This window comes from Saccostrea echinata, unplaced genomic scaffold (genome assembly GCF_033153115.1).
Source record: "Saccostrea echinata isolate AGI-Se365-2 ecotype Australia unplaced genomic scaffold, CSIRO_AGI_Sech_v1 ptg000046l, whole genome shotgun sequence".
Classification (NCBI taxonomy): Eukaryota; Metazoa; Mollusca; class Bivalvia; order Ostreida; family Ostreidae; genus Saccostrea; species Saccostrea echinata.
The window spans coordinates 5,877,003-5,903,444 of NW_026889795.1; the positions used below are offsets into that span (position 1 = coordinate 5,877,003).

General features: G+C 35.0%; 1 protein-coding gene across 1 annotated transcript; it reads right to left on the reverse strand.

Annotated features, from left to right (window-relative positions):
* Positions 1-413: 413 nt before the first annotated feature.
* On the reverse strand, positions 414-1,706 carry LOC133201975 (uncharacterized). The gene is made up of 2 exons (XM_061337761.1): positions 1,669-1,706; positions 414-1,329 (listed from the first exon to the last, which is right to left on the reverse strand). Exon 2 carries the CDS (start codon positions 1,245-1,247, stop codon positions 414-416), a length of 834 nt encoding a protein of 277 aa, XP_061193745.1. The 5' UTR covers positions 1,248-1,329; positions 1,669-1,706.
* Positions 1,707-26,442: the final 24,736 nt, after the last annotated feature.

The window sequence follows — 26,442 nt, forward strand, 5'->3', positions numbered from 1 at the left end:
TGCAGCAAATAAGATTGTCAAAGACAACAAAGTAAATAACAAAATGTTCCTGAACCATGTACATAATGTATACATTGAAACAAATTTAAAAAAAAAACAAACTATTACCATATCATCTTATTTTAAACAAGTTTGACAGCATTCATTCTATACAAATTCTGGTAAATAAATTTAATAAAGACAGCAAATTATAATCAAATAAAATGTAATTACAATAAAAAATATGGGTATAAAAAGCTTAGTTATGATCTGTAATCTCTTGTAAAACAATTCTTACTATATGATTTGTAACTACACTTAAAAGAATTCACTAAAATTATTCTTTAATGACTTCCCCGATAAAAACTATTTGTAGTTTTTTATATTATACACATCTAATATTGTTAAACAAAACACATAAATCTACTACATTATTACTTACCAGTCAGAGAGTCTCTGTCTACCACTCTGTATATGTTGACTGTGTTGTTGTACCGTGACCCTACCCACAGTAGGTGTGTGTTATCATCATAACTCAGGCCCCGTGGTGTGTCTATCCCGTGTGGTGATGTCTGTATCTGTGACAGGAAGTGACCGTCCCTGTCTAACATCTGTACTGACTGGGTGTTATAATCACACACCAGGATGTGTGACAGCGCGTCAGTACAGATTCCATGTGGCAATAGTCCTGATCCTGATGGGTGTCCTGTGTAGGAGAAGCGATGACTTCCACCACGATCTGTCACCACTACACGGTCCAAGTCAGACACAATAACATCTCCATTGCGGTTCTCTGTGATGTAGATAGGTTCTCTATACAGTCCCTGACCTGTGTTGTTGTTGTACTGTATGGTCTGGATGTGTTCTCCTGTGGAGTTATACCGCACTAACTTGCCTGTATCTGTATCAGTGTTATACATCGCGACCAGCAGGTCTCCAGTGGAGGGGGAGCTGTAGACACTCAGTGGTTCCCATGGTGCTGTGTTGTACTTTATTAATGGAGTCTTTACTGTGTTCTCTATAGACAGTTTGTTGATGTTATACTCACTGTCTATATAAATTAAATCACCGTCATTGTTCACAGTGTGTCCTCCCCATATACTACGTATATCTGTCAGATGATGTAGTTTATCCCCTGCTGTGTTTGACAAGATGAGATTGTCTATATCACTGATCCAGACCCGGTCTGAGGATACACGGGTAATGTGACATACACGACTAACACCTGTCACTGTGACAGATTTCTGTAACACAAATCTATACATCATTGACAGCAGACATTTATTTCATCTTTATCCTGTGGTTTTATAACAGAATCCCGTGTTGATTTCCTCAGTCAGGCAGATCTCTCTGTAAATTACAACATTGTACTAGAATTATCTACATCAGTTATAGGTCTACATTTAAAAAAAGAATATAATGTTTTAGATCAATGATTTTTCACTTAATTAATATAATTAAATGTAAATCATTAACACCCCTTACACTTAATAAAACATGTCAAGTTAATTTACATGACTCGATCTCTAAACATGTTTTATCAATAAACTGTCTCTCTTTACAGTTACGATCAGGTTATGTAATACTTTATATTTTGTATATTAAGTATCTAGATCTATAAGTAGTGTCTCTTTACACTGTAGACAAATATCATATATATTGACATGTACACATGTGTTGAATCCTTACACTGTGTCTGCAGTGATCAAGATGATGTGGACGTCTTTGTTTATGGACTGGAAGCTACAAAAAAAACGACAAAATCACATCTTCATGTAAACCTTAGAACACTAGGACAAAAATGATTCACAATTAATGTGTCAAGTTCATTTACATACGACTTTCTTTAAATTTTGTATCAATAACTTGTCTATCTTTACAGTTAAAATAACTTTAAAGATCAGTGCTTCACACTTTGTATTATAGTATCTAGATCTATAACTCATGTCTCTCTACACTGTAGACAAACCTCATATACATGTATTTGCATGTACACGTGTTGAATCCTTACACTGTTTCTGTGATGTGATCAGGCGATATGGACAGGTACACATTTGTTGAATCCTTACACTGTTTCTGTGATGTGATCAGGCGATGTGGACGGGTACACATTTGTTGAATCCTTACACTGTGTCTGTGATGTGATCAGGCGATGTGGACAGGTACACATTTGTTGAATCTACACTGTGTCTGAGATCAAGGTCACACTGACGTCTCTGTTTATGGACTGGAAGCTACAGAAAAAATGACAATATCACAACATCTTCATGTGAACTTTAGAACATTATATCAAAAATTATTTGACCTCATAACAAACTACATGTCATATATGTACAAGTATTCTAAAATTGTCCTGTTTAAATCAATACTTTCAAATACTGGCAATCAAATTAAATTGTATCAATTTTAAATTAGTCATGATTACTTGATAAAAGTACAACATAATTAGAATTAAATTATAACTTGACTCGATTCATTGACACAGCAAACTCTAAATAATATGTATTCTACATTCTCTTTTGACATATTACATAAAGTAACAGAGCATAGTTAAAATATAGAGATTTTCTTTGGTTATGTACAGCACAGTTACATAAAGTAACAAAGAAATAATTATATATACCACAGTGATTCCTTTCCTTTAGTTATGTACAATACACCCTGGGTCTGTGTCAATGGGAGACTTTCTGTGAAAAACAAAAATGATATTATTTAACTTTAACTTATTCAACTTTCTACAATTCAGATAATTTAACAAGTACAAGGTTACTACCAAATTGCATTAATATTTCCTTGTGATATTTTTTCCTAGCTGTTCTGTGATGTATTTATATCAATCTTGCTCACTCAGTGAGCACACACCATATTATATTTTATATTAATTAAGTGTCAAACTCTAGATAACTACTTAGAGATAGGTAATTTACAGCCTGTTTTGACACAGTTATATAGTGACAAAGAAATGTATACCAGCCTGATTTCATGTATCTGGTAACAATTAACTGCACGTAGGTTTCTGATTTCCTCTGGTCACATTTCCAATATATCTTTACATTCTCTTCCTGTGTCCTGGGTTAAAAAGAAATGACATTAAGCCAAAAAAAATAATAATCTTTAGTTTCTCAGGCCAAAAATTTTAAAAACTCAATCCAGCATGCCTTTTTTTAAGCATGTGATATCTCTTCTTCATAGCAGTCAACAAACTGATGATCTTAATCAATTCTTACTTGTTTTGTTCTCTTATATTTATTATAGTATGCAGTACTCAACTTTATATAATGATTTTCCAAACATTTTTGTAAGAAGTTAAATGATAAAGTACCCATTAAACAAGAAATATATTGTGTATCTAAGAAAAACGTCTTCAAGTTAGCATGTATGAAAAGGGGCATAACTCAATTTTCTTTTTCAACTTAGAAAAAAAGAAAATTTAGTTATTTCCCTTTGTCAATATGTCAATAAAATTGATCAGTCAGTGCTTGACCAGATGCGGCGGTGCCTGAGAAATTACATTAATTTTTTAGCCTAATATTTTTCAATATTAAATAAATTATACAGATTCAATTTATTTTATCAATGATTTTACTCAAATCATATAAGTCATCTTTGAAGGTTTGAATTTGATAACTGTTTCCAGATTATATGTATTGTTTAACATTCTAATTGTATGCATGATCAATACTTCATATGATTCCAACCTCTATTAAAGGAAAGTAAGAAACCTGAACAATGGTGATAGTCCTCTTTTTGTAGATTTATACAGCATGTCCCTGGGAACCTGTAAAGAAATATAAAAAAAAAACATGAACTCATCTATAAAGTCCCATACAACTTCCGTTTTTTTGTTTTGTTTTGTTTTGTTTTGTTTTTTTTTACAAAAAGGGAACATAAACTCAGTATTGTAATTTTATTGTTGTAAGTAAATATTTTTACAATACATACACCCATTCGGTTGTTGAATTGTTTTACTATAATTATTAAATGTTTGTCTTATATTTACTGGGATGTCACATGCTCTTGCATTTGTTAAACCATGTAAATACATGACATCTAGAATTTCATTTTTGTCATGGTTGATGCTATGATGGTTGAAGTACGTTAAAGGTTGACAAACACGTGAAGGCCACATAGTGCACGTAATTTATTTGTAATTTACAACAGAAATTCAATGTTTAATCATCTTTCATTTTGAGATGGTTTTTATTTAGTCTATTATAGCAATTATCTATAATGATACACCTTTTCTCATAGTACATGTGTTTGTTACTATTCACCACACAGAACACGCGGTCTTACCTATCAAGTGTGTAATTATGGCTCATTGTTATCGGGGGAAATATAAAGGTAATATGACCTTTTATATCCAAGAACAGGTCTCGGATGGCGATGGGAGAGTTTGGCTTTACAGCAGGTTTTTAAGAGGGCTGGGTGGTTGTGGCCATTTTCAGATTATATTGATCTCCTTTAGAAGAAGAGCTCCATATAAAGATATACAAAAATGATCAAATTTTAAAACTAAAATGTATGAAATTTTTGTTTGCCAAATGATAGTTGACAGCTTAAGATATCATATCTAAAAAATTAAGTTATATCTGATGGTTAATTTTTTGACCCCCCAGCCTCCTTAAGGGTGTATATAGAAAAATCTGTTCTACACATTCCTATGGCTGTATGTGGGGGTGGTGATATACCGAAGTGACAGTGTATATCATAAGTGGTCCCAACACACCCTCAGGGGGCATGATTTAAACAAATTTGAATCTACACTTATTTCGGATGCTTCCATATATCTTTGACTAATCAGGGCTTTATATGATTTCTAAAGTTTTTTTTCCAGTATATTTCTAAGTTTCATCTTCTATTGTGGCCTCGCCCTAATCTGAGGGACATACAGGTGACTCTGGATGGCTCAAACTCTAAACTCTAGTTCTTGACCTCTTGAAGTAAAACCCTGGTCTCGTTTTTTCCCTATATATAACTAAGCAAATTTACTCCTGATCTCTTTCAGTTCTCTATCTCTAGAACCAAGACCTGGGTCTCGTTACACAGATTTCATTGTTTTTTACTCTTGATCTCTCAAAGTGTTGATTGTGCATGTACACCAATCAAGCATGTAACTAATTCAGCTAGGACTTACCTGAACAAGAGGCCCATGGGCCACATCGCTCATCTGAGCACATTGGCTAGGAAAAAGCACAAATCACTTCAGTATTGAAAAGTTTAAAGGGGAGGGGGCTTGGATTTTGAACTACCTGAGGATGCTTCCATATCAATATAACAAATGGCTTTACTGTTCTTGAGCAGAAGATTTTTAAAGATTTTTTTCCTATATATACCCTTGTTAAAAATTTGATCCCCCATTGTGGACCCTTTCTACCCCCCCCCCCCCCCATTATTTGAACAAATTTGAATCTACACTACCTGAGGATGCTTCCATATCAATATGACTAAACATAGCTTTTCTGTTGATGAAAAGATTTTTTCCTATATATTCCTATGTAAAAATTTGATCCCACATTGTGGCTCCACCCTACCCCTGGGGTTTATGATTTGAACAAACTTGAATCTACACTACCTGAAGATGCTTCCATATCAATATGACAAAACATGGCATTGCTATTCCTGAGAAGAAGATTTTTCAAGTTTTTTTCCCTATATATTCCTATGTAAAACTATGATCCCCCATTGTGGCCCCACCCTACCCCCAGGGGTCATGATTTGAACAAACTTGAATCTACACTACCTGAGGAAGCTTCCATATCAATATGACAAAACATGGCTTTGCTGTTCCTGAGAAGAAGATTTTTTAAGTTTTTTCCCCTACATATTCTTATGTAAAACTATGATCCCCTATTGTGGCCCCACCCTACCCCCAGGGGTCAAGATTTGAAGAAACTTGAATCTACACTACCTTAGGATGCTTCCATATAAATATATCTAATCACGGCTTTGCTGTTCTTGAGAAGAAGATTTTTGAAGTTTTTTCCTATGTATTCCTATGTAAAACTTTGATCCTCAATTGTGGCACCACCCTAACCCTGGGGGTCATGATTTGAACAAAGTTAAATCTACACTATCTGAGAATGCTTCCATATCAATATGACTTAACAAGGCTTTGCTGTGCTAGAGAAGAAGATTTTTCAAGTTTTTTTTCTGTATATTCCTATGTAAAACTTTGATCGCCCCTTGTGGCCCCACCCTACCCCGAGGGGTCATGATTTGATACAAACTTGAATCTTCACTACCTGAGGATGAATCCACATCAATATGACTAATTGTGACTTTGTTGTTCTTGAGCAGAAGATTTTTCAAGATTTTTTTCTACATATTTCTATGTAAAATTTTGATCCCCCATTGTGGCCCCACCCTACCCCTGGGGGTCATGATTTGTACAAAATTTAATCTACACTACCTGAGAATGATTCCATATCAATATGACTAATTGTGGCTTTGTTGTTCTTGAGAGAAAGATTTTTAAAGATTTTTTTTCTATCAATTCCTATGTAAAATTTTGATCCCCATTGTGGCCCCTCCCTACCCCTGGGGGTCATGATTTGAACAAATTTGAATCTACACTCTCTGAGGATGATTCCATATCAATATGACTAATTGTGGCTTTGTTGTTCTTGAGAAGAAGATTTTTCAAGTTTTCCCCCCTATATATTCCTACGTAAAACTATGATCCCCCATTGTGGCCCCACCCTACCCCTGGGGGTCATGATTTGTACAAAATTTAATCTACACTACCTGAGAATGATTCCATATCAATATGACTAATTGTGGCTTTGTTGTTCTTGAGAGAAAGATTTTTAAAGATTTTTCTATAAATTCCTATGTAAAATTTTGATCCCCCATTGTGGCCCCACCCTACCCCTGGGGGTCATGATTTGAACAAACTTGAATCTACACTCTCTGAGGATGATTCCATATCAATATGACTAATTGTGGCTTTGTTGTTCTTGAGAAGAAGATTTTTAAAGATTTTGTTCTATATATTCCTATGTAAAACTTTGATTCCTCATTGTGGCCCCACCCTACCCCCAAGGGTCATGATTTGAAAAAACTTGAATCTACACTACCTGAGGATGCTTCCATATAAATATATCTAATCATGGCTTTGCTGTTCTTGAGAAGAAGATTTTTGAAGTTTTTTCCTATGTATTCCTATGTAAAACTTTGATCCTCAATTGTGGCACCACCCTAACCCTGGGGGTCATGATTTGAACAAAATTTAATCTACACTACCTGAGAATGCTTCCATATCAATATGACTTAACAAGGCTTTGCTGTGCTTGAGAAGAAGATTTTTCAAGTTTTTTTTCTGTATATTCCTATGTAAAACTTTGATCGCCCCTTGTGGCCCCACCCTACCCCAAGGGGTCATGATTTGATACAAACTTGAATCTTCACTACCTGAAGATGAATCCACTTCAATATGACTAATTGTGACTTTGTTGTTCTTGAGAAGAAGATTTTTCAAGTTTTTTTCCCTATATATTCCTATGTAAAACTATGATCCCCCATTGTGGCCCCACCCTACCCCTGGGGGTCATGATTTGTACAAAATTTAATCTACACTACCTGAGAATGATTCCATATCAATATGACTAATTGTGGCTTTGTTGTTCTTGAGAGAAAGATTTTTAAAGATTTTTCTATAAATTCCTATGTAAAATTTTGATCCCCCATTGTGGCCCCACCCTACCCCTGGGGGTCATGATTTGAACAAATTTGAATCTACACTCTCTGAGGATGATTCCATATCAATATGACTAATTGTGGCTTTGTTGTTCTTGAGAAGAAGATTTTTAAAGATTTTGTTCTATATATTCCTATGTAAAACTTTGATTCCTCATTGTGGCCCCACCCTACCCCCAGGGGTCATGATTTGAACAAACTTGAATCTGCACTACCTGAGGATGAATCCATATCAATATGCCTAATTGTGGCTTTGTTGTTCTTGAGAAAAAGATTATTTTTTAAAGATTTTTTCTATATATTCCTATGTAAAACTTTGATCCCCCCTTGTGGCTCCACCCTACCCCTGGGGGTCATGATTTGAACAAACTTGAATCTACACTACCTGAGGATGATTCCATAACAATATGACTAATTGTGGCTTAGTTGTTCTTGAGGAGAGGGTTTTTAAAGATTTATTCCTATATATTCTTATGTAAAACTTTCATCCCCCATTGTGGCCCCACCCTACCCCAGGGGGTCATGATTTGAACAAACTTGAATCTACACTATGTAATGAAGGTCTCACATAAGTTTCAACTTTTACAGCCCAGTGGTTCTTGAGAAGAAGATTTTTAAAAGATACCACTAAATTTTCACTAATTCTTAATTATCTCCCCTTGAAAGAGGGTATGGCCCTTCATTTGAACAAACTTGAATCCCCTTTACCTAAGGATGCTTTGTGGCAAGTTTGGTTGAAATTGGCCCAGTGGTTCTTGAGAAGAAGATGAAAATGTGAAAAGTTTACAACAACAACAACGACGACGACAACAACGATAACGACGACAGACAACGGTCAAATTTTGATCAGAAAAGCTCACTTGAGCCCTTTGGCTGAGGTGAGCTAAAAATGGTGAATGTTGGGGGCTAGAGTGGGTATTTTAATTGGGCATTTACATAGGTGACAATGACCTTTGAGTCGTCCGAGGGTTGATAATTTAAATAAATAATTAGTTGATTGGTCAATTTGAAACAAGAGGCCCATGGGCCACAACGCTAACCTGAGTAACTGTAACCCTTCTTGTTTATCGGCAGATCCTTTTTCCTATATATTCCCATGTAAAATTTGATCACCCATTGTAGCCCCATCCTATCCGCGGGGGTTATGATTTGAACGAATTGGAATCTCCACTATCTGGGAACGCTATTTTATAAATATGACTAATCATGACTTTGCTGTTCGTGGGAAAAAGATTTTTAAAACTTTTTTCTATGTATTCCTGTGTAAAACTTTGATTGCCCATTGTGCCCCCCCCCCTCCCCCTCGGACCACTTGGGGTCATGATTTGAACAAACCTAAATCTACACTACCTGAGGATGCTTCCATATAAATATGACTGATTATGACTTTGCTGTTCATGAGAAGAAGATTTTTAATGATTTTTACAATGTATTCCTATGTAAAACTTTGTTTGCCCATTGTGGCCCTTCCCTACTCCCATGGGTCATGATTTGAACAAATTTGAATTAACACTATGTAAAAAAGGTTTCCTATAAGTTTCAACTTTTTTTGCCCAATGGTTCTTGAGAAGACGATTCTTAAAAGATATCACCACATTTTCACTATTTCTCAATTATCTCCCCTTGAAAGAGGGCGTGGCCCTTCATTTGAACAAACTTGAATTCTCTTTACATAAGGATGCTTTGTGGCAAATGTGGTTGAAGAAGTCGAAAATGTGAAAAGTTTACAGACAGACAGACTACAGACAAAAAGTGATCAGAAAAGCTAACTTGACCTTTCAGCTTAGGTGAGCTAACAATGGAAAAATTTTGATCAGAAAACTCACTTGAGTCTTTGGCTCAGGTGAGCTAATGTTTTCTTTTTATTCTTTTGCAAAACTTTGACCCCTGATTTGCTTCATATGTTTCAGAGACATGCTCAGAACAGAATTACATCTGCAATTAATTTGCTTCTTTGCATATTTTTATACATTTTCACTTACATATTCTTAAGTTGAAAGACCCAGGTTTTGATTAATTCCTAAAAATCAATGGCTATATTTGACAAAATTCCTTTCATACTCACAAATTTAGAATAATTCACTTAATTTTATGAATATTTTATGACAATGATTGACCAAGCACAAAATATCCTGATACATGTAGTATATTTTCTGGAGTTCGAAAATAGTCGTTTCATTAAAATATTCACAAGAAAAAATTAAAGTATGACTATTAATGCAGGCATGGGATTATAGGGATTGATCGATTGATTGATTGTATGTTGTTTTAAGTCCTGTTGGAGAATTTTTCACTCATATTGAGACGTCATATAGGGAATATAGGTATTATAGGGAAGGTAGCTGATTAATTTGAACAAATGTGAAAATTTCACTCTACTGGGATACTTACATATTAATTTGACTCATTGTGGCTTGTTGTTCTTAAGAAGAAGAAGAGATTAAAATATTAGTTTCCTCTATATTCCAATGATACAAGTTTGATCCCATATTTAGGCCAATACTTTTCCCATCAAACTTGAATCCCTCTTACTCTAGGATGCTTTGTGCCAAGTCCAATTGAAATTAGACAAGTGGTTCTGAAGAAGAAAATGTGAAAAAATTACAAATAATATACAGCAGACTGACAGACAGAGGAACCCCACGTTCACTCAGGTGAGCTATTAAAAGTCAAATAGAAAAGCTATCACTTAGTGTTACCTGTTCTTTACCTGGTAATCTTCAACCTCCTGTTGTGTTTACCTTTAAAGAGGCTGGGGGGTTGTGGCCATTTTTAGGATAAGATATCATATCTAAAAAATTAAGTTAAATCTGGTGGTTAATTTTTGGTTAATTTGTTGACCCCCAGCCTCCTTAAAATAAAACAACATACTGTAAAATTAATGTTTTATTTGGCATGTACAATATTTAGCAGAAATTGATTTTTCAACAAGTTAATGTAGATTTAAATTAGGGCTTCCTGAATGTCCTTTACATGAATAAGTATTCACAAGACTTTTAGCGATGCACTTATTTCAGCAGATGCTGCTTTCGGTGAAAGGAACTAAATAGAATACACAGCCAAATGTAGTACATTTACAGTACTGTCATCTTTTTTAATTGAGAGAATGCAAAGGTGTACTAAAATGTCTATGGGCTGTAATACTCACCTGAGTTAATTTCTCTTTAGTCTTAACACATCCAACGAGGCTTATAACTTTATGAAGTTGAATCTACAAAACACAGGGGTGCATCTTATTATATTTGTAAGACTCCAAAGTCCGATGATGACGCCAAAGTCCGATGGTCTCGCCAAAATCCGATGGTCTGCGCCAAACCCCGATGGTTTGACATCTGTGCGGACGCCAAAGTCCGATGGTCACGCTTACATCCGATGGCTCGTTTCCTATGATACACGTGCGCTAAAGTGCAAAGGTCTGACACGCCAAAGTCCGATGGTGCAGAGAAACAATTAACGTTCATGACGTCACAATATTCCAACCTCAATCCTCAACGCCATAGTCCGTAACTCAAAACCAATAATTTAGGATGAGTCATCGAATACTGTAGATTCCTAAATATACACGAGGAATAAATTATCGCGTAATTACGCGAGAAGCACCGCTCGCGAAATAAAATTACTCACTTTTATTTTTATGGTGCTTTAATGTATGTAAAATCTCTAGATAAAACAACCATTCGCGAATTATTATTCTCACGATTTGACATCCTTGGGTAATTTCGCGAAAATAAGTACTCGCGTAAAATAAGGAATCTACAGTACCATTTGACTGATTTTACTTAATGTTTGCACTCATCTGAGTTATTAGGATTAGTCTCTGCCCACCACTTGGCTGATAAAGGTTATTCCTTGTGCACAATTACACCAGTCTGAATATAGGATAGGCTGCACCAACCCAAGACATTAAGGGTTAATCTTTGTAACTATTCAATTGAATAGTTTTAGTCTCCCACCCCAAAAGAGGTTTGACTGATTAGGGTTAGTTTCTCTCCCATCCAGGATGTTACAGACTTGTAGACCGATTAGGGTCAGCCTCACACCCATCCAAGAGATTAGGGTCAGCCTGGCACCCATCTGAAAGATTAGGGTTAGCATCATACCCATCCAAGAGATTAGGGTTAGCCTCGCACCCATCCGAGAGGAAAGGGTTAGCCTCGCAACCACTTAAGAAATTATGGCTAGTGGTACAATATATTTTTTGTTGTTGTATTTTTTAGTAAACCCTATTACTTTGGCATTTAAATACTTAAAATTCATTTAATTTATTTTAAACCGTTTTACCTTGGCGTGGCATGGCATCGCAATTTGGCGCAAAAGTACTATGACGTCATAAATAATAATTATTTTTCTGCGCCATCGGACTTTGGCATGTGAACCATCGGGGTTTGGTGCAGACCATCGGACTTTGGCGTGACCATCGGGCTTTGGAGTCCCATCGCACTTTGGAGTCCTACATATTTATCTGACAATATACATTTTTTTTATAGAAGACTCAGAATACTTCAAAACATTTCCTTTTCATACGTTGCTCTGCCTGACCCCCTCCCCTCCCCCCCCCCCCCCAAAACTGTGATCCAACCCTAGCACCTGGGGTGATGAGAACAAGTTCTTGATTATTGCTATCACTTGAGATTCGGTGACAATTATTAAGATACAAGTTCTCTAAATGAAGAATTCTCCCTGGTATTAGTTTTTCTTAGTTCTTAGTTTTTCTTATAATTACCCTTCCCCTAAATGGGGGTACAACCTTAAACATGTTTGCAATTATAAATAAATTGGATCTTACGAAAATTCTTTATTTGTTACGTTAAATTCACCTTGAAAACATAGTCTTAACCATTTTAACGTCTTGAAATCAGTATTTAAGACTACTAGAAAGACTATGAACTACAACCTGACAACTCTTGCTTGTTTTGATAATTATCTTATCCTTTCATGACTAGTGTTTTGTCATGGAATGAAGTAGATTTCAGATATGACAGGGCTCTCACACCACTTTTGGGGAATGGGGTCTCGGTCGTGCAGATTGGGAAAAAAGTGACCTTTTGGGAAATTTTGGGATAAGGCCAAATAAAAAAATATGGGTGGTTCCGGTTACCCGACCGTCCCTATTTTATTCCCCCAACCCTAAACTTTTTTCCGGCAATTTTCATATTTTTTCCGGAATTTTCCCCGCCTTCTGTCATCGGCTCCGGTATTAGTTTAAGTTTCAGCAATGGCGGCCTCCATGCAAAAGATCGTTTCAACACTTACTGACTTAGTGCAGAGATATATATGTCTCTGCTTAGTGCAAGTTTTCAATTAATAGTGTTAAATCTAAAGCAAGCTAGCATAGCGCGGAAGCATTCCTTTTTCCAACACCATGTTTTTTGTTTTGTTTTTGCTTGCCAAAATTAAATAAATATACGTTCACAGACAGCTGGCCAGGTAATATGCCTTTGGGAGTTAGGGAGATAACACGAGAAAACATCATTTGATTGCATTGATTACGCAAGAAATAGCCCAATGTTTAAGATAGATTAACTTGTAAATTATGAAATAATTTAAATCAGGATCGTTTCTTTTAAACCGAAAGTAGAAAAAAAAAAACAGTTGATGAGGAAAAGTGAAAAACAAGACAGCTGAATTTACCTGAATAAAGTCAACTCACATAGTACCAATATATATGAGAAATGAGCTTGGAAGTATAAAGTCTTCAATGAGGCAAAAAATTACCTACCTACCTACCCTAATTTTTTTGGAGGTGTAACCGGAACCACACATATTTTTTTGTTTGGCCTAACCATCATGCTTTAAAATCATGACATACTTGGTTTCTGGTCTTTGTTATAACTAAATTTTTGTTTTGCAATACAGAGGAATATGAATAGCAAGTTTAGTTATTATATATCTAACTATATATTTTTTAATTTTTGGGAGAAGTGACTATTGGGAAAACTAACACATTCATTTGGGAACAAGAGGCCCATGGGCCACAACGCTCACCTGAGTCAATATGGCCCTACTGTTCTTCGTCAGCAGATTTCTTCTCCTATATTTCTCCTATATATTCATATAGAAAGCTTTGATCGCCTGTTCTAGGCATACCCCAAGGTGCCATGTTTTGAATGAAATTGAATATAAACCTTCTGAGGATGCTTCTATCTTCATATAACTAATCATGATTTTGCTGTTCTTTAAAACAGAATTTTAAATATGTCTAACATCCTACCCTAAGGGGGGGGGGGGGGGGGGGGGGAGGGGGTCATGATTTGAACAAACTTGAATGTACACTACCTGAGGATGCTTCCATATCAATATGATTGATCATGGCTTTGTTGTTCTTGAGAATGAAGAAGATTTTTAAAGATATTTCCTGTATATGTTCTTTTGTAAAACTTTGATCCCCCATTATGGCCCCACCCTACTACTGTAGGATGCCTTGAACAAGCTTGAATCTACAATATTTGGGGATGATTCCATATCAATATGACTAATTGTGGCTTTGTTGTTCTTGAGAAAAGATTTTTAAAGAATTTTCCTATATATTCCTATGTAAAGATTTGATCCCCCATTGTAGCCCTATCCTACCCCCAGGGGGTCATAATTTGAACAAATTTGAATCTACACTACTTGAAGATGATTCCATATCAATATGACTAATTGTGGCTTTGTTGTTCTTGAGAAGAAGATTTTTAAAGATTTTCCCTATGTATTCCTATGTAAAAGTTTGATCCCCCATTGTGGCCCCACCCTACCCCCAGGGGTCATGATTTGAACAAACTTGAATCTACACTACCTGAGGATGATTCCAAATTAATATGACTAATTGTGGCTTTGTTGTTCTTGAGAAGAAGATTTTTAAAGATTTTCCCTATATATTCCTATGTAAAAGTTTGATCCCCCATTGTGCCAACACCCTACCCCCGGGGGTCATGATTTGAACAAACTTGAATCTACACTACCTGAGGATGATTGCATATCAATATGACTAATTGACACTCTGTTGTTCTTGAGAAGAAGATTTTTTTTCTATATATTCCTATGTAAAACTTTGATCCCTCATTGTTGCCCCACCCTACCCCCGGGGGTCATGATTTGAACAAACTTGAATCTACATTATGTAATGAAGGTTTCACATAAGTATAAACTTTTCTGGCTCAATGGTTCTTGAGAAGAAGATTTTTAAAAGATGACACCAAATTTTCACCAATTCTTAATTATCTCCCCTTGGAAGAGGGCATGGCCCTTCATTTGAACAAACTTGAACCCCCTTCACCCAAGGATGCTTTGTGGCAAGTTTGGTTGAAATTGGCCCAGTGGTTCTGGAGAAGAAGTCGAAAATGTGAAAAGTTTGCAGAAGGATAGACAGACAGACAGACAGACCACAGACAAAATGTGATCAGAAAAGCTCACTTGAGCTTTCAGCTCAGGTGAGCTAAAAAAGGCACCTTTTTTGAATTGGGAATGGGGCCCTTGAACGGCCCCAATTATAGACGATCGAGAGCCCTGTATGATGTTGATTTATCAGTGTTATCATCATCATTCATTTGATTTTGATGCCATTTTTTATTAATACAGATTCTATTGTATAAACCAGACCCAAACCGAAATCCTGAAAAATGGAACCAAAACTGAACCGGACAACCTGGACCGCAGTTTCCGGTTATTTTAGGGAACCATGACAGCTCTAGAAAGCATCATCAGACTGTCAATGCCATCATATGACAGATAATAAAATGTATCTTCCAAGGAATAAATATCATATCAAATCCTTTTGGAAGCCTGTAACATTTTTTTGTCATTCTTACCATTTTTGGCCTAGAATACCACACAGAGTTAAAACCTCCCTATGTCAGTGGCTATTTTGGCTTAAATTGATTTAGTAAAATAAACAATTGGTTAATAATCTTCATATCTTGATGAATCATATCTTGATGCTCTTCTCTGCAAAAAATGTATAATTTTAACTATGCATTCCCTTGAAAACTTTTACCTAAAATCTACTATCCCATCCTATAACAAATTTACCAAAATTCTTAAATTCATTTCCCCTGGATTAATGGTTCAGATATTAGGGAAGGACATATTTTGATTTTTTCACAACTCGAAAACCATTGTCAACCTCGGCTGCGCCTCAGTTGACAATAGTTTTCTTGGGGTGAAAATTTTCAATGTTACCCTCAACTACATTTAATAATATACTGACATTTCATCTTTGAAAATCTTCTCTATCTAGTCGGACATTTCACAGTTAAACTGTTTTCATTATCATGATAATAAATACTTAGCTTCTATCAAAATTGTCATGACCCCCTGGTCTTTGGTTCAGGCTCCATGGTGAAGCTGAGTTGATTATATATAGAAACATTGCACCTTTGAGAATCTTTTTACTCCTGCACATCTAGCAGGTAAACTGTTGGAATTATTATAATAAGCATAGAACCCTTACCAAAATCACAAAATTCAGGACCCATGGGTTCAGGTCCAGACCCCAAGGTAGGGCTAAGTTAGCCCCATATTAAACAAGCCCATAGGCCACAGTGCTCACCTGAGTTACTTTAGCCCTGCTGTTCTTCAAAAGATTTTTATATTCCATTGAAAAATGTGACCCCATATTATGGCCTCTAAGGGATCTCTGAATCCACACGGAGTGCTTTAATATCAATATGACTAACATGGCCTTGCAGTTATGGTGAAGAAAATTATTTTAAATCCCTGTATACATGCATTATGTAAAATTCACTTGTTTATAGAAATTATGAATTAAACATATACTGTTAAATGTAAAATTGGATCCTAATTTTAGCTAACTCAAACCTGGGGTCCATAACTTTAAGAGAATTAAATTCATACAACATGGGAATATTTGCAAAGAGCAAGATACAGTATTAGCAGTAATTGGCCACAAAATTTACAATATTTTAATATTCTTTCATTTATTGATGTTGAGCATTGAAGTAACTAATGTGTGAACTAAATTCCACAGCCACAAAAATGATGTAATTTTTCATTATGACGTCACTAATACGCGGTAAACATGGAAAGTTTGCTTAAAATCGTTATATTATAGTGTAAAATAAGTAATCTTTCCTGAAATTAGACCCTTCCACAAGCAACAACCACTTTTATATTCTGCATATTAAGTTCATTTATATATCTTCCATTCACACAATTAAAATGGCGTTGGTTGTCACCTGAGCTCAATAAGAATTTGGGAAAAGTTAAACATGGAAAATTATATTTTACCGATGTCATTTACTTGATATCGATGTTAATAACGCACAATTGATGCAGAGTGAGGCTGTAATATTTATACTTGGTTCCATCACTGGTCATAGTAATTCATATATATATATGTAATAATATATATGAATGAAAAATATTTTGAAAACAAAGGACATTTAAGTAGTTGTAGTTAAAGATGTATGTTGTTTGTACATATATATGTATGTGCATAGTACCCGTCGACTGTGGTCTTGAACAACAGTTCTTAAATATCCCATGCAGGGTTTAATTCTTTTCAATAATTAACAAGAGGCCCATGGGCCACATTGCTCACCTGAGCACATTGGCTAGGAAAAAGCACAAATCACTTCAGTATTGAAAAGTTTAAAGGGGAGGGGGCTTACATATTTCTATGTAAAATTTTGATCCCCCATTGTGGCCCCACCCTACCCCTGGGGGTCATGATTTGTACAAAATTTAATCTACACTACCTGAGAATGATTCCATATCAATATGACTAATTGTGGCTTTGTTGTTCTTCAGAGAAAGATTTTTAAAGATTTTTTTTCTATAAATTCCTATGTAAAATTTTGATCCCCCATTGTGCCCCTCCCCCTTGACCCGGGGGTCATGATTTTGTACAAACTTGAATCTACACTACCTGAAGATGCTTCCATATAAATTATGACTAATTGTGGATTTGTTGTTTTTAAGAAAAACAATTTCAAGATTTTTCCTACATATTTCTATGTAAAACTTTGATCCCCCATTGTGGCCCCACCCTACCCCCAGGGGTCATGATTTGAACAAACTTTAATCTATACTACCTGAGGATGATTCCATATCAATATGACTAATTGTGGCTTTGTTGTTCTTGAGAAGAAGATTTTTAAAGATTTTGTTCTATACATTCCTATGTAAAACTTTGATTCCTCATTGTGGCCCCACCCTACCCCTGGGGGTCATGATTTGAACAAACTTGAATCTACACTACCTGAGGATGATTCCATATCAATATGCCTAATTGTGGGTTTGTTGTTCTTGAGGAGAAGATTTTTAAAGATTTATTCCCATATATTCCTATGTAAAACTTTGATCCCCCATTGTGGCACCACCCTACCCCAGGGGGTCATGATTTGAACAAACTTGAATCTACACTATGTAATGAAGGTCTCACATAAGTTTCAACTTTTACAGCCCAGTGGTTCTTGAGAAGAATATTTTTAAAAGATACCACTAAATTTTCACTAATTCTTAATTAGAATTAGAATCAAGTAAGTCAAGTAGACTGGATTTTCTTATGGTACATATAAATCCTTTGTATGTTCCTCTCCCATCCATAGGCAAAGTTACTGGATCTATTCCTGGCATTTTAAACATTTCACAACCCCCAAGGGAAAAAAAAGTAAATGTACCTTACTTCATAAACTCATTTTTTTCATCATTGTTACATGTTTTACTACTTCCACAACAATGATGATTCTAAGCCAGTTAGTACCTGATATATATAATTAAAGCCATAAATTTTCAAAAGTAGGTCACAGTGACCTACTTTTCAGTCGACCTACTCTGAAGACCCAAGATGCATCAACTGACTAAGTTTGATGATTCTAAGCCAATTAGTACCCGAAATATGTAATTATAGCCATATAAATTGAAGAGTAGGTCACAGTGACCTACTTTTCAGTCGACCTACTCCGAGGACCCAAGATACATCAACTGACAAATTTTGATGATTGTAAGCCAAATTGTACCTGAAAACATTAAATACAGCCATAAAATTTCAAATGTAGGTCAAGGTGACCTACTTTTCAGTTGTCGTACTCCAAGGACCCAAGAAGCATAAACTGATAAAGTTTGATAATTCTAAGCCAATTAGTACCTGAAAATATTTAAATAAAGCCATAAAATTTCAAAAGTAGGTCACTGTGACCTACTTTTCAATCGACTTTAACTCCAAAGACCCAAGATGCATCAACTGACAAAGTCTGATGATCATAGGCCTTAAATTGTTCAAAATATGCCTCTAAATCATTTTGAAAAAGAATGGCCACAAAATTTAAAAAGTAGGTGATCGTGACCTACTTTTGAGTCGATATGATATGAGGTCCTTAGATGCATCAACTGACAAGATTTGATGATCCTAGTCCTTATAGTACTAAGCAAAATATCAACATTTTAATAAAATGTAATTTTTGGTCAACTTTGAAGTGACCTTGAGATCACGTCCTTTGCCCCAGGGTGATGCCTTACACAATTTTTAATCTACAACATATCCTGAAAATCCTTTAAATACCCCTCCCCCCACCCAACCCCTCACCCCGACAAAACTTTACTGCATCCACTGATTTTCCATTCTCAGTCTTGTTACATGCCATTTTTCTTGTCATATTGAAACACAAATACTTGTATACAGCATTTGTGACACGATAGCGGTGTTTTTCTTTGAAGTTTGCTGTTCTGTATTAGCAATACAGAATGGGACTACAGTGGGCAGAACTACTTTCCGTTCTGTATTAGCCCTATATACTGTCTAGGGGTGTGCAATATTACCGGTATATCGGTATATTGCGGTATGACCCACCGCGATAATATATCGCGATATGAAAATCAGATCCCGGTATTTCACAATATTTATAATCAAGGTACATAAAACCTCCTTCATTGTAGAAACTGCTGAAATAATACTTGTAACTTCCCAAGGCATTTTTAATCTTGTTAAAGAACCAATGTTTAAAAAAAAATGCAGTGGTGACTGGGCTTAATACTTAGTCAGCTTTCAGACTCAGAGAGGAGAGAGAGAAAAGGATTTTCATTCACTGTTGTAATTTTAATCGTCTTACTTTAAAATGAAATTAATTAGACTCCAAAATAAAAGTAATAAAAGGAAAATATATAAAATCAATTTTTACGGGGTTTATACCATGTATACTGTGTTTCTCAAAATCTCAATACATGTGGAATCTACATGATCGTCGTCGCTGCAGTGTAAGTTCAGTACACATGTAGGCCTATATATTACAAGTAAATGGCCACAGATGTTTTCACTTGATGCAGTATTGCATTAATTATTTTTTTTGATAACTTTGATGCCATTTTAAACACCTTCATGCTATACCAGGAACTTGCACATTAAAACAGTAGATATAGACCTGACCAGTTCCTGATCGTATACGTCATAATGTGAAATAAAGTCGGGTTAGACTAATACACGAAAACACACGAAAATATGTCACAACCTTTTCTTTAATTTATTCTGTAATCACAATAAAATTTTCATATAATATGTATTGTTTTAACTGACATTTTATGCTTTTTCACACCCCCTCCTCCTCAAAATAAAGACTGAGATAAAATGTTAAAAGACTATATACAATTATATATTTCAGCTTTATTTTTTTTTCCAATGTGAAGATATTCCACGAGAGTTCATTTTGTTTCATTATTGTACCTGTTATTTGATTATTAAAAGTAAAGTGTAACAAGATGTGTTTGTGAAACACTATGCACCCGGCGGCAACAAAGTTCGAAAAAGCTATTTTTAGCGTATAGGTCACAGTCAAGGTCACAAAGTTATTGACCTTGGTGTCATTTGAAAGAACTTAATTAGTGGAGTATGCATACCAAATATGAAGTCTCTATCTCCTATGGTTCAAAAGTTATGGCGAAGGTTAAAGTTGACAACAGACAAACAGACAGACAGACAGACAGGACAAAAACAATATGCGCCCCCGATCTATCAATCCGGGCGCAAAATTACTTGCAATGTTTTAATTCCCCCATTAAGCATGTCAAGTCTTTAATAATAAACTCAAATAGTCTTTGAACTTGATAGAATTTCAAAGTTTCTGCTCAAATTTAGTAATGATAATTAATCTACAATAAATCGCAATATATTGCAATATTGAAAGTAAAATATTGCAATATATCGCAATATGGTTTTCACTCGCAATACCCAACTCTAATACTGTCTTGTATTAGCCAACTGTTCTGTATCTAAAATACAGCATGGTCTAAAAATAAACCTGATTCAATTTATCAAAAGCACGTACAAATAGTAAATTCTGATTTTTTTCCTATTATGAATTTTGGAGAAATATTTCCTTAGGAATGTAAAATGTCAAAATTTCTCAATCACAGAATCTACATGTTATTTCGATCCAAATCAAAAGGAAAATTCGCAATTATGGAAAACATCCTATGTTGGATAAATTCCTGAAAACCTGTTTGCTTTAGATGCTTTTTGTGTCCCCTTCAAAATAGTAGAGCCAATGGGTTCACAGATGCAGCATACATTAGGTGAAATTCGCATTCCCCCTTCCCCCATTTTCCACTCTTCTCGTGCAAACTCAATCAAGTCCATTTTTCAGGTTTGTTTTTTTTTTTAATTTCATCTTAAATCCTCATCGCTGATGACTGCCACACATCTCTTTCACTTTGTTTTTAATGTCGCATTTCAATAAGAAAATAAATTTTAAAATCCGTAACATCAAAGTCCATCGAAAAACTGTATCGCCTGTATATGTATCTAGTTAATTGAGATTTTAAGACCCCTGAAATAAATCAGGATCGATCTCCATCTACAACAAAGTTAAATCGTCCACCTTATCAATTAAGACTGACTTCAAGTCTGTTACATCTACCCCGTTGTCACAACTAATCTGACTAAATCTTACGTTGTCCGTGGAAATATATATACAGCGGATGTATACTCCCCGTTAAGGCCTCATCAACAAAGAGAACAAATGAACTCTAGCAGAAGTTTGGATTCTGCACACCTATAAAGTGGGCGGTGCTTTTTACTGATCGTGTCACAAATCATTTAGAGAACTTGACAGGGTCTGTATTGTAGATACAAATTTGGGGGTGGAGACTCATGCTACGCACTCGTCCACCCCTAAATTTGTATCTACGATACAGAACCCAAAGTAGCTCCGCCCACTGTAGTCCCATTCTGTATTGCTAATACAGAACAGCAAACTTCAAAGAAAAACTCCGATATTGTGTCACAAAGAGAAAATACAGGCAATGAATAAAATTGACTGTAACCAAAATAAGCAACTTTTAAAAAAATTTTATTGAAGACAAATGATTGTATTTTCGCTGCAAAGAATATCCTACAATTATTCCCCAGCACTACTCACTGGGAGTCCAAATTTTAATTAGGTCGAAAACATAAGATGCTTTTACGTTTTCAAAGACAATGACGTCCTCTTATACAATTCAAATTAACACAAAACTGTTATTTGGTTAATTGATATTACTTTATGATTGACAAACAGAATTATTATGACCTCTGATTTTTTTCATATTTTTAAATGTTTGGAACAAATCAAAGATGATGTCTAAATAAGTCGAAAATACAATGTGCGAGAACATATATAAGATGTATGACATTGGTTTTTCAAAGGGGTCGTCAAAATGAAAAATAACTCTCTGCTCATCGTCGATTAGATAGAATATGTTCTATCATCAGTCAGGGGTGATACTGAAATCCGTCATTTTTAAAATGACGATTTTTAGTCATAAAATAAAATTTTTATTATGACTTAAACTCGTCATTTTTAAGAAAATGACGTAAAACAGTCATAAAAATTTAGAGTGTTTCAAGAATACCGAGTTACCTCTCTTTGAAAAATGTTAGATCCACCAACCGAAAAAAGGACAAAAAACATCGTAAACAAACTTCATTTCTCTAATACAGTTGACTACAATACTGGTTATGTCGACAGTACAAATTTCCCAAGCAAAAATAAGAGTGGAAGAGTTATTTGTCAATTTATTTGCATTAAATAGGAAAGAAGACGAAAATGACGATATGCCGTCTTTTTTCAAAATGGAGGGTCTGGGCGCACTGAAATATCTCGCTTGTTTTACGGGGCGCACTACTTTTTTATGGCTTTAACTTTTTGTCGAGACTTTTCTCTACAAGTACGTATTCTTCCAGACGGTGTACTATATTTTTTTATAGGTTTATAAGCCATGTAAAAATGGCGAAATAGTTCTACCAAAATTCGACATTTTACCGCTAAATAATAACTTTCACCTTCCATGTTGATGTTCTAACGCACGTGGTCGGCAGTAATTAGTGACCCGGATGAAATGGAACTTGCGTAAACACTCTTCTTTCAGCGGTGAATTCAAATTTCGCTTTTATGTAACCAGGATAGAGGAATTCAGTTGAAAAAGAAAATATGACGATGGTAATTCATATTGACAAAAATGACGAAAATACGTAGTTAGTAAATATGACGATTATCCATCATTTTTTAGAAATGACGGATTTCAGTCTCACCCCTGACTGATCATTAAAATGATAATATCCCATGGACCCGGTTTAACGATAGAATGCATTCCATGTACTGGCAAATGTAGCAAAATAAAGACAGGCAAAAACTCTAACTCTGAGCACAAACTATGAACAAGCCACTGAGTTTCTAATTGTCAATGATGGCCAATTAATTGAAGCGAGTAAAAAACGTTGAGAAACTGTGTTGAATTCTTTGTTTATATAATTATGGATTCATTTTTGGGGTGAAAGGTATCCAAAATCTTTTAAAGGTTTGTTATGATTAATTTGACAGTTATTTTCAATGCAAATTCATTCATTTTCTCCAAAATCTTCAAAGCGATTCTGCAAATTTTCTGCTATATTGCGGTTATAGTCTAACTGTGGTTAGGGCCTGTCCCAAGACACAGTTACGTACTGTGAAATCACTAATTTTCTTGGGGGTTTAATTTTTGATGTTTTTGAGGTATAAAGAGACCCACACACTCCAATGTAAAATGCCACATATACATAACTACTCAACAATTCTTCATTCACGAAATCAAATCCCCACGAACTTCAAACCGTGAAAATTTGACCACACGAAAATATGTGATTTCACAGTATGTAGATTATTCTTAGAACTAGTGGTCAATTTACAAAGTTACATTTAGATTATTCTAACTAGTGGTCGATTTACACAGTTATACATGTAGATTTAACTCTAACTAGTGGTCGATTTAAGTTAGATGTAGATTATTTTAACTCGTCTTCGACTTACACAGTTACATGTAGATTATTCTAACTAGTCATTGATTTACACAGTTTCAATACATACATGTAGATTATTCTAACTAGTCATTGATTTACACAGTTTCAATACATACATGTAGATTATTCTAACTAGTCATTGATTTACACATACATGTAGATTATTCTAACTAGTTGATTTACGGAGACAGCCGAGTGTCTGTTAGTAGGCTATACACACTTCTTTTTAATTTACTTCCTTGTTCACAAATCTAAATAGTATAAAAATACATAGTTAGAATAATCTAACTGTGTCTCGGGACAAGCCCTCACCACAAAACCGGGTCCGTAGGACAATATCATTTTAACGATAGAACATTCTATCTAAAAAATACACACCTTTAACTGTGTGATAAAACAAAATAATTGTGTTTACCGGTTATCTTTAGAAGTTCCCTTTTGTATCATGTCTGTTACAGTAAACAAATACTTTCTTACTGCGTTGATTTCGCTATTTGTTACCATGCACTTCGTCTAGGTCGATTGACGTCTGTCAAATGACCTTGTCCGGGTTTGTGGTGCTGATCGATTCGTCTCATGTACAATACGCATCGGATCTTTTGAAACATTTTTTGGCGCCAAAACTTAGTAGTCAAAGATTTTTTCTCTAATCATACAGAATTTTTTTGTATTACTGGTTTTTAAAAAAGGGTACATGTACGATTAAAATACGCGAGGTCCATGGGCCTTGACGGTCACCTGAGTATGAGGAGTTTTTAGCTCTACTGTTCAGAGACCAGAAGAGCTTGTGCGATTGTTAGATGTCCGTCTCCATACAGACGAGAATTACATTGCCCGTCTCTCTGTCTATAAATAATTTTCAAAATGCTACTCCTTCTACAATTATGGTCTGATTGGAATTTTACAAGTAGACTACACTAAAATACCATAAGTCTGTATATTAGTTTCTGATTTTGATGAACGATGTTGCCATGGTTACTGAAAATAGAAATTTCTGTGAAATTATTTCAAAATGCTACTCCTCCTTCAGTTTTGGTCTGATCCCAATATAACTTAGCAACTAGACTATGCTAAATAAATCACTGCAATAGTAATGATTTCAAAATCCAATAATAATAAAATCAAAAAAATGTATACAAGACGCCACAATAAAAAAAAACAAAATCATACAACAATCGTAAGAAAAGTATATACATATATTTACAAAAAGGGATAATGCCTCAATCAATATAAAGCATGTTGTCTCTATATGCAACTGTAAGAGCATCAAAACACTCATAACATTGTTACCGTACTGGCGCTTATCATCAGGCTATACATTATATAACAAAATTGCAATATACACGACAGTGAAAACTTCTGCAGCAATCGACATATGATCAAAATACATATGAAATCCAGACATCATTACGCCTCAGAACTAAACAAACAATCCCTCACAACAGCTACCTCAATTGACTTTGGTAGCTCAGATTGTGCTCAATACTTACCAGAGTATTAGTAAATTAGGACTACTTTCAGAGGAAGCCCTGCAGGTAATAAAGATCTTCGGATCAACATGGTTCTCATTTCTAGGTCTAATAAGTGGTTGAATAGTCTTTTTAAAGCTCGGGGAATGTTTCGGAGCCGGAGTCTGGTCGGTTGGTACATTTTGCACGGTCCTGTTGGGAATCCTAACCCACGGCATGAAGAGTCCAGTGCGAGTAGGGGGTCATACTGAGGAAAACTGAGCACAGGAGTTCACCAAATGCAGACCGTTGCTCTTCTGTCCAACTGAATTTTACGTTTTTTCCCCATTAATTTCTGCACTATATATTGGTAATTCGAGAATCAAATAATTCCAAAAAGTTGATGAGTAATGTTGAGTTGGTTTATGTCCAAAACATTTTCAATGATAATCTGATGTGGGGAATAAACTCCAAAATTTTCACCGTAGTTTTTTTTTAATCCAAAAACGTAAAGAAGTCCAAAAGGTACAAAAAATTAAGAAAAAGATTTGAATTCTCCACCGTGTAATAATTGTTACAAATGATAAAACGGTTTTAAAGTTCGAAATTTATTATAAGTCCGAAATATTAATTTCACAAATGCATTTTAGAACAAACCGAATTTAACAAAGAATTTTCGTAGATTTACTCACATACAAACTCACACACATCTAATCTTTGACAACTCCGCCCACTTTCGTACTGACCAGCCAATTAACTTAAGGAGAAGAAAGTTGCATGAACAGGGGAAATCCGTATGACAATAATTTACAAGACTGAAATTAGGTAGAGCTAAGCATAACAAATTCAAAAAACACAATCCTAAGATCTAACCATAAAGTTGATAACAAGTATGAGTAAATGGCATTGATATCGTGAGATAGAAAAGAGATGTCAAGGATTAGATATTGCTACCATGTGCAGTGCAAAAATGCCCTTTCTAAACATCAAATAAAACAATAACCTTCAATTACAGATGTCAAACAGGACCGAAAATTAATAGAGCAAAAATATATAGAAATAGATTGATAA

Coding starts and splice junctions, on each gene's coding strand:
- LOC133201975 (XM_061337761.1), bottom strand. CDS start 1,247: ATGATGTATAGATTTGTGTTACAGAAATCTGTCACAGTGACAGGTGTT.